This window comes from Epinephelus moara, chromosome 4 (genome assembly GCF_006386435.1).
Source record: "Epinephelus moara isolate mb chromosome 4, YSFRI_EMoa_1.0, whole genome shotgun sequence".
NCBI lineage: Eukaryota > Metazoa > Chordata > Actinopteri > Perciformes > Serranidae > Epinephelus > Epinephelus moara.
In genome coordinates, this window is record NC_065509.1 from 26,135,146 (window position 1) to 26,145,496 (window position 10,351).

General features: G+C 39.4%; 1 protein-coding gene across 3 annotated transcripts in view; it reads right to left on the reverse strand.

The window, feature by feature from the left end:
• Positions 1 to 1,564: 1,564 nt before the first annotated feature.
• Positions 1,565 to 10,351, reverse strand: part of macrod1 (mono-ADP ribosylhydrolase 1) — a 160,516-nt gene continuing 151,729 nt past the window's right edge. Inside the window, exons 10-11 of one of the 3 annotated variants that reach the window (XM_050043212.1) lie at positions 8,663 to 8,692; positions 1,565 to 1,987 (exon numbers count right to left, since the gene is read on the reverse strand). In XM_050043212.1, the coding sequence (XP_049899169.1) occupies positions 8,688 to 8,692 (5 nt within the window). In that variant the 3' untranslated portion in view covers positions 1,565 to 1,987; positions 8,663 to 8,687. Of the gene's footprint in view, positions 1,988 to 8,650; positions 8,693 to 10,351 lie in introns of all 3 variants that reach the window. The other 2 variants (XM_050043213.1, XM_050043211.1) reach the window with 2 other exon arrangements.

Below are 10,351 nucleotides of genomic sequence, written 5' to 3' on the forward strand. Positions count from 1 at the left end.
ATCCTGAGCTTCGGCTCATTGTTAAGTGGCTCAGCTGCAACTTTACTGTTCTGGTTCACTCTCACTGCTCTCATGGTGTCGTTTCCAGCCGCAGCAGGCAGCTGTTTACTCACTGTACACTACCTGCTCAGCACCTAATGGCAGTATTTAGCTGCTAAAGAGCCAAATATTTCCCTCAGGAGTCAGTAGAGACCAAAAACAGAGATCAAACGTTTAAATATTTGTGTTGCTGAATTTCTCCTTTCAGAGTGATATATTATCACTGTACATCATAGTTGTGTCAAATTATTACTGCTTATACTTATTCATGATGAAAAAGGGCTCAGTGATAAGTCACTATTATCATATGGTGATAATACTTCTGTTATCATTTTAATACATTGATTTAATTCATCTAGGCAAAGTTTCTGTGCTAAACTACCAAAATTGCTTCTGATTTACATCTGTGAAAAGTTTTTTCTTATGTAAATCATTACAGTGGAACACAGTTCATTACATTGAAAATGAATTTGATTATTTGATTACTGGTACAGGACAGGACATGTTGATGAAGATATAAATGCTTTTGTGAGACAAAGACCATTGGTATTATATATATATATATATATATCATACATTTGGAATGGTTTATACTTGTAAGTCATGAATAATTGGTAATCTATATTGTATACTAAGATATGGTTTTTGTAAGATAGATTTTTGGTGCTTACTATTATATACACATATATATGGGTTATTTTTTGTGACAAAGTTAAAAGGTAATAACAATGGTATATTTAGAAAAGTCTCAGGTAGAGGTTTATCTATAAAAGGAAGCTGTTTCATTTCACTTCGTGACTTATGGAGGAGTGGGACTTAAGTTTATACTTCACCGGACTCCTTTTCAAATGTTACTTTTCATTTCATTCATTTGTAAATATTACTTTTTCTGTCTGTCTGCTTGTTTGTCTGTTCATGTCTTTTTTTTACACATTTAAAATGAACATCCAATACCAATATATCATGTGATTTTGCACACATTTGCTGTTTCAAATATCGTTTTTTGTTTTATTCTCAGGGACAATGAACATTGATCCACAGATCCACACAACTGCTGTTGTGTGTTATTGGAAAAACACTGCACACACTGTAAATACCATGGTATTGATATAAACCGCATGACCCAGATCTACTGATGCTACTTCTGCCAATTGCTGTGTAGTTTAATCTACCAGGAATCATCATATTTTAGATGTAGATATGTTTGTGTGTTTGAGTCTTAAATGTAACCAGCACAATGGGCAGATAAAGTGCATTAAAAAGTACAGTGAAATATAGTGAAGACGTATAAAGTAACATAAAATAGAAATAGTGACGTAAACTACAACTACCTGAATACGTTACCTGAGTAAGTCTACGTAGTTACTTTCCACTGCTGACAGATAAAGTCCCTCTTCCTCTCTCCTTCACACTCAGACGTGAGAAAACTAAGAAGCAAATATTCATGTGAAGTGCTCCCTCGTGACGCCTTGGCTCACTGACTCGTATCGCATCCTGAGAAATAATCAATTCATACACACCAGGAGCCTGTGTGATTCGTTTTAATAAGCTTTTGTAATTGTCTCACACACACCGGAATCCCAATATTCAAATAGCACAAGACACATAAATCAAAGCTGAATGCAAAGCTGATCACAGACAATACAAGCTAGAGTGCAGCTTAATGTCCATTTTCCACAAGAATTATCATTTGACACCTTCACCAAAGAGACACCGCTACAGTTTGTGGGAAAAACAGAGGAACTAATGAACATCTGCAGAACAGCCAGTTTGCACTTGGAAAAAAAAGCAATCATTCATTCAGGAGTTATCTTCCTGCTGAAGAAGTCTTGATCTGCGACAACAGCGAAGAGGAGGCATCTGGATGTTGAGCGTAGCGGTGTGTATCCACAGCAACTGACAAATCCACTCTCTCAGAGTTTACTCTTCACTGTGGCCTCTGTGGGAGCTGGGAGAGAAAAAAACATGAACTTGTAAAACAAGGGAAGAGAGCACTTTACCTTGGTCATGCAGCAGTTAAATAGCATTTTGGCTTTTGGAGCGTCTGCTTGCTTCAGAGGGATCTGTTAGCGCGGATTAGTCACTCTCAGTCCAACATGGCTAGAGACACACTGGAAACATGCAAACACGCGCACATACACATCAAACAGACAGCCAGTGTGGGTAGTGCCAGGTGTTGGAGACACATAAGGTTTATAGTGGAGACTTGGAGGCCTGCCTGCAGCAGCTCTGTCACACAGACAGACAGTTCCGGTCCATCTACCAGCCAAGCACCGCTACTGCTCGTTCACTGCTGCTACAAAACCTGCTGTACATCCATTAGAGGAGAAAGACACCAACAGCTAGAGCAGACTTTTTTTTAAAGGGACACACCTGCGTTTTTGCAAAATAACCTCTTTAGTCCACCGACCCAGTGTGAAGATGTGAAAGTGCTGATTTCATGCTCCAAGTGAAGAGTAGATGCTGTGTCACAGTCTGAAACTGTGGCTTGTTGAGTGAAGATGAGTTTGCCTCACCACAGAAAAATAAAAACAGGCCACTTGACTCCAAAGCTGGATGGATTCATGGTTCAGTATTCATTATATATAAAATAACTCAACTTTGCAATCTGACCATGAAATCACAGCTAATATCACACATAAGCCTTTAAAGCTGCGTTCATTGATTTTTCCGGTCAGCTGGGGGCAGAGGAACGAGCCGTAAACACAGCACTCATATATTATGACCTCAATATCATCTTAGCAAACATGTTATTAAACAGCTGCTCACACAGCAACATTCATATTAATTTAGGGCTCAGTTAATAGTGAACTCAGGTCAATATTTACTCTCTTTTTCGCTCTGTTTTGTTCTGCTCCAGCTCCTATCTTGCACTCTCTCTGCTACATGCTCCACTATCTTCGCCATTATCCTCCAGATATGATGCACATTCATTTGTAACTCCACATTACACATCATAGAAAAACTACACAGCACCACCAGCTGCGATGTGCAGTATTAACCTTTTTTTCTGATGTGGGTTAAACAAACAAAGCGATTCAGACACAGGCAGAAAAAAGGCGCAGAGAAAACCAACAAACAAACAAAACAAAATAAAAGAAATAAGAGCCCTTATCACAAGATGCCGATTCACACAGGACAAATCACACAACCTCTGTTTGTCAAAGTATGGTGAGTAATTTGCAGTGAAATTTTTACTTGACAAATCACAGACATGGTAGATTAGCACGGGATTTAGATCAGAGACGACCTCTGCAATTATGACAAATTACTAGAGGTCCCCAGGTAATTCTGGTCCCTTGTGAATAGGGCTTTTATCTTTCTTCCATTTAGAGCAGAGTAGGTAGAACACAGTGGATTTATCTTTGTTTTATCCTCCTTTGTATGCTAATAGCGGCTGCCTGTTTGCAGACCACAAAACCTAAAAGACGAGTTGAAAGATGCTCAGATTGTCTGTGGGGTTCATCACTGCAAGAGACACCTTTCACTTTTGTATATTAGTGCACCTTTATGTGATCAAGAACTGATTTGGTAAACTGTAAATGTATTTGGTTGTCAAATTCTTGGTGAACAAATATTTGTGATTGATGATAGACTGTGTCCCCAAACTGAAGTTGGCTGCTGCATTTTTATTTCTACTTTACAATTATTAATTTGTGACTTATTGGTTTCAAATTATTGGGCTTGGTGTAGTATTGGGGAATGAGGTTTATTACAAACTGCTAAAGGATAAGGCTGCTGTTATTGTGTATTTTTCTTATTGTTAAGAAATCCCAACCAGCTGTCAACACTCTCTGTCGTCCCTGCCCTGTCTGTGGCCCTCCAAGCACACTGAATACTAAAGTGAAGACATAAATCTTTAAAACAAGTTGGAACTGTAAAACTGTCTAAAATAGCTTGACACTATTTCTTTTTTTGAGCTAACTTCACACCAACATTTAGTCCACATGGACAGTGGTATTTTTCGATCTCAATAAACAAAAAGGTCCCATCTACACAACCACTGTTATAGAAAATCTCCCTCCAAATTAAAATGCAAAAACACAGCTGAAACACTGTCAAAAGCATGCCAAACAGTGGTGCTGTATGAGGGAGAAAAGTCAGAACAAATATGTACTAAAAATATTAGAACATTAAAAATGTTTTATTAAAAAGAAAATGATTTACCTGTAATCAATAATAGAAGAGTATATTTACAATGTACTCATAAAGCTTAATGTTTCTTTTCCTTTTCTTGTTTTTGGCAAAAATTAAATGTCCAGAGAGCCTCTGTTTCCCCTCCTATTTACACAAAATGGTTTGGCCCTCTGTTTCCCCTCCTATTTACACAAAATGGTATTGCTGACAGAGAGCAGTGAGTGTCACTGGAGCTGAGCATCATGTCTCAGCTTCAAAAGGAAAAATCTGGGCAGGAAAAACGAAAAGAAAGGCGGGACAGATAAAAGACAGGGTGACAGTCGGCTTATGTCACCCAGTTCTTCACAAAGAAAGGTGGGTGTAGTCTGTGAGTGGTGGAAATTTACCTGTTCAGTCAAACAGACTACATATCCCCCACTGATATTAGTTAATATCTTCACAGAAAATTCTGAGTGTTTCCATTTTGCTCCTCTTTAAGTCGTCATTTCATCAATACAGGCAAACGTCTAGCAAGCTGTTCATACTAAATCAGTTGTCCCTGTCCTGCCTGGTATCAGGACAAAGTACAGACACAGCTTCATTCTCAGCGGCCCTGTGTCCTCATATACTGCTCCTATCGATGAACCAGCCCTACTCCCAACTGAAGAAGGAAGTGAGCAGTAAATAGTAACTGAAAGTTTGGTTAAGATGACTACAGACTAAAAATTTGGATAAAGAAAAATAATCTTACCTTATGTCACACGTTTGTTTTGGTCTCAGTCCCTCTTGACTTTAGCTCTTTGTTTACTTTCCTCACTTCTGTTTCTCTTAACGCGCGCTGAGCTGAACTGCCAGAGTGATTTCATTCACCAACAGGCTCTGCTGTCTCCTACGCTGATTCAACATACTGAATCAGCACGAAAACAAAAGACTACAAGGACTAACTATTGCCATTAAAGCAGGACTCATTGCCAATACAAGGGCAATAGGCATTCTTTTAGACATTCACAGCCCAATATCAACCGATGGCCAACTGTCAGCTTAGTTTGTAAGAACAATTATTTTGGTGAAAGAGAAAAACTTGAATTCAGAGGTGAACAGTTGTATATTTAATAAGGAAAATAGCTGTTTTTTTTTTACAGAAATATGGCTATGTACTGAAAGCCCCAGTGAAATATCACGATATAAAGGTATGAAAAAATAGATGCCGCCCAAGCCTATCTGAGTCCTTTGTCAGCTCCCTAATCATTCCTGATTCTTGATTATCAGATCAGTTGTTCTGGATCATGATGAGGATACCCACAATAACAGAGGCACACACAAACGCCCAGAGCAGTAGTTGCTGAAGCGACGTTTAAATCTCTCGCTGCAAGGTCTCGCCAATTAAGTCCTCAGATGTAATGAGTGTGTAATGAGTTGCTGATGCTGATTCATACGTTGAATCGGCATTCAACATATTGAATCTGTAGAAGAAAAGCTGACTAGCGCTAGAGCTTAGATCGGGCCCAAAAAAATTCAGCCCGACCCCACCCGAGCCTGTGCATGTTCTGTCCGAGCCCGGCCCGGACATCATCCCTTTAACTGTAATTACGAACCAAAGCCCGGTTTAAACCCGACATTTTTTTTAAGGATACGAACGTGGACACTGAAGGCTGACTCTCGTCTTTCTTTCCATGGCACCCCTTCGTCATGTGCCTCTTAAGTGTTGTTAATTATGGCCCGACCTGGCCCACGGGTCGGGTTCAGGTTCGGGCAAAGATTCTAAGCTCTAGCTAGCGCTGACGAGGGCCAACACTGTGAGACACGCCACAGTGAAAAGAGCCACGGACACTCACTGACAGCCCAACATTGACCATCAGCTGACCATCGACTTGGTGTGTCAGGATCTTAAAAATACACTTTGCATGTGGACGAATGACTAAAACGCATTGAAAAAGCTACATTGGGGCAGCTGTGGCTCAGAGGTAGAGCCTCTACTAATCAGAAGATCAGTGGTTTGATCCAAGGCTCCTCCAGTCTACTTGTTGAAGTATCCTTGAGGAAGATATTGGACCCCAAATTGCTCCAGATGGCTGTTCCATCAGTGTGAGAGCTTGTGAATGGTTACTGGGTAGCAGGTGGCACCTTGAATGGTAGCCTCGGCCAGCAGTGTGTGAATGTGTGTGTGAATGGGTGAATGTGACTTGTAGTGTAAAAAGCACTTTGAGTGGTCAGATGACTAGAAAGGTGCTATGCAAGTGCAGGTCCATTTACTATTTTTTTTAAAAAAAATCCCCCTGTACATGTGGACTAGGCCTACAAGGGACTATTTTTTTCAGCAGTGGATTAATACACTTAATGCTCTACTGAACATCACTGCCAGAGAGAAAGTGTAAAATGGATTGGCTCAAAATAAACTACAGTGCCTGAGTTCATTTTTATGAAGGCAAATGTCACTGCAGTGAGACTCACTGATGTGGTTCTACTATTTTTTGGACAACAATGGCAGGAATATGATGTATCAGGCTTTAATACACAGGAAGTACTCGTTAGTAGGATCAATACATTGTTGGATGGGGCATTTTCATAGGATTTGTTGATAGCAAGAAAAATATAGAATATCACCAGCCTTATCCTTTAAGCTCATACTCAAATTTATGTTTCATGTCAGTGTGAAGTGGCTGCTTCTGCTGAGTCATTGTTACATTTTTATCAGCAAAAAACTACTTAGTAAACTCCCTACATATTTAGTTTTCTTTTTTTGAGTGAAGTAGAGAGTACAAGGGCATCTCGGTTTGAGATCCCATTATTTTTAGCAATTGATCTTCCCTGAGGCCTGCATTGAAATGAGAGAAATCCTTCCTGGTATCGGCCACTACTGGTCGGATCTGCCTGCAAAAAGATAAAAAATTAAGACTCTTAACCCAGTGTCTGACTTTAAAGCTTGTGTGGGAGATATGGCTGCAGAGTTGATTGGATTCTGCTCTTATTTTTAATAGGCTGCTCCTCTTTTCTCTTTTCCTCTTCTTTGACGCCTTGTCTGTCGGGCCACATGTGAAACACTTTAAATCCTCAGTTTATGGTGTGTTTTCATCAAGTGTTTTTCGCTTTTTATGTCTGCTGCTTTTAAAACATACTGACATCAGTAAAGGTAAGATAATAATGTTAAATGCCATGCATACTGTATATACATAGTGCCTTGAACTGTTAAGCAGCATGCATATTAATGATGTACAGAGTGATATATTCAAACCCCAGAGGCACTTCTCTGTTGCTTTGACTTCGCTGCCACTGAGACCATGAAAATCCTCCTTTTATTTAAAATTAAACACAACGCTCCTCGCTTTATCTTCAATGTCAAAGTTGCCTCACTGCGGTGGCGTTCTGTTGTTTATGCTGCCAAGATGTTCTTGAAGGATTGTCTGATTGCTGTGTTTTAGCTTTGGTGTCACATCTTCTTTTTACAATTAATTTAAAACTGCTATTTTTAGTCACACGACTCTGAAAGGTGGAAATATGAACATTAATAAAGCTTGATTATTCTAATTGCTTTGTGAGTTCTTAAAGCACACAGAGGCAGGTTGTCAAGGCACTTATTTAGTTGTTTACATCCCCAAGAGTTTGAAACACCCTGCTTCATCTGAATAATTCAGGTAAGATTTTGACCAAATTAGATGCAGGGCCGTTCAGCTGTTAACAAAACTTGTGGAGGTGAATATTTGTAGTGTCTGTCTGATTGTTTTGTGGGTCTTAGGTTTGGTTTTGGCAGCAACTGTGTGCCAAAAAAAGAATACTGTTTTATAAAAGCAGAGAGCGCACGATGGTTGAGAGCTTTCCCTCAAAATGTTTTGGAGGCGAGAGGTGAGTTTGATTTATTGCAGCGGTAAAGCAAGACATTAGAGGTTAAGGCTGCAGTTGTAATACCAATGCTTAATTTGAATAATTGAGTGAATGACTGATCATGTTTAGGAGCCCAGCCTGCTTGGCATTATAACACTATCAATCACGGGTGTAATCAAAACAAATGGGTGAAGTCATCATGTCACAGCTCGAGCCAACATAAAATTTACGTATTTACTAAACTTCATTTAACCACACTGATCAATCTGCAATGATGGCACACGACGTTCGTTGAGTCCATTTTGAAAAGCAGGAGAAACAGGACCTGCAGATTGAAGGACGAACCTTCGAGGCTTAAAACCTTTATTTTACATTCCAACCAGACACTTTTCACCTTCAGAGGAAACAGCTTTTCATGTTTTCTCTCTCAGCAACAGTTCATAAACTGGTCAGCTTGAGGCCAGCAGCGCCCATTAGCTGCATTCAAGAAGGCAACAAATGTAAAAAAGCATTTCCATTAACCTGAGGGACAAATACCGACAACTTATCCCCAAAATATGAAGAGTGTTGATTCGAGGGAATGTCAGGGTTTCCTGTCTGAACACACTTCACACGGGTTAAAACTGCATCTACAAACACACTTCTTGTGGTTATTAATACACATGTTAATACACACCATGCTGGTTACCTGAACAATAAGCTGCTGTCACTGGTCAGGCTAAAGGGACGGACACAGAGATGAGGGCATGAAACAGGCGGTTGGCTATAAAATGTGTAAAAGTTCTAAAATCATCTTTACAACACTGTATTTGGACACACACACACACACACACACACACACACACACACACACACACACACACATTCCTATTTGCTAACTATGTGAGAGTGAAATCAAGAGCTGGGCACAGTCGCCAGGTTTCCATCCAAATCCCAATTTTCAGAAAATCAGCAAAAGAAAATGCAAATTTATGCATGTGTTCATCCACTACTGTTGTGTGAATATTAGGCATGATGTTATTAAAGGTATACTATCCAGGAATTGATGGCTATTGCTTTTAAACTATTGCCAGCAAAACTGAAAGTGAAAGCCAACACCAGATTGACTCTGGTTTTGGAACAAGCTTTATCTACTTGGAGTTTTGTCTTACTATTAGGGGGGTGTAATCACCATTTTCATGACAATAGGATATTTTATCGATTCTTTGGACAACGATATGATATTCTGCGATATTACAAACTCTGCAATGATACAATTTTGATTATGCGATTCAGGGTCCTGCGATTGATATGAGATGATATTATCTGCCCATTTATCGGTTACAGAAGAAGCTGCCACCCCTTTCTTTTCTGCTTTAGGCCATAAAACATGAGAAAAAACACATAAATAATGCAAATAATTGTGACTGCTTAGGTGCAGTAAAGTTTACTTTAAACTGACACACGTTACACAGCACATGAGATAAGATAACCCTCAGGGCTTTCTGTCCGAAAGTCCTCTTTGGAAGAAATCATCTGTTTCCTAAAACTATCTAACTTAAAGCCCTGAAGGCAAACTTCTCCCAGCAGCCATAAAACATTTGTTAACAACATCATTTAACAAAAGTATCACATTCAGCTCAGTAATATCTATCAAGGCTCATCGACAAAACAGTTGTTTTTTGCTTGTCACCCATTATTAGCTTTAGCATGTTTACATTGCATAAATTAGCCTAGCAACTAGCGGACTTTTTTCCCCTACCTATAGTTTAACAAATAACATGTAACATTATTTTCTTACTCATTCATTTAAATCACTGTATTTCCTGACAGAAAATGACGGCTGAATTTTAGGCTGTATGTACGTTTATTCAACCGAACATTGTTAAAACAGAGCAGCTAATGTTGCTGTAGTGAGTGTGGAGTGAGATGCCCGGCCAGGCAGGTAACGTTAGGTTGTGTTTTATCTGGTAACAGCATTGTTAACATACGTCATGTGCTTTATCTGTTGACCTGTTTCTTTAAAATCCAAAATAGTTCCTCTCAGCTGATTTATTATCGAGTTAATAACGTTATCCTCATCGCCTTTCTCTTGGCTGCTTACCATCTGCCTGTTTGACAGTGACACAGACTTTCAAAATAAAAGTGTATCCTAAAGATGACGATATGGACCAATGTTTACACTTTGCATCAATGATACTGGATTGTTGACCAGTGAATTGATCCAGATCGATGGTTCGTTACACCCCTTCTCATTATACTTGATTTTGTTTTGGCACTGTGTCTGCAATTTTTTGTAGCTTCCTCTTGGATGAACGCTGCTACTACCTGGTTGCTACCTTTTTATAAAATCACGACTTGAGCTGTGCGCTGTGCACAGGAACGTCCTGAACACAGC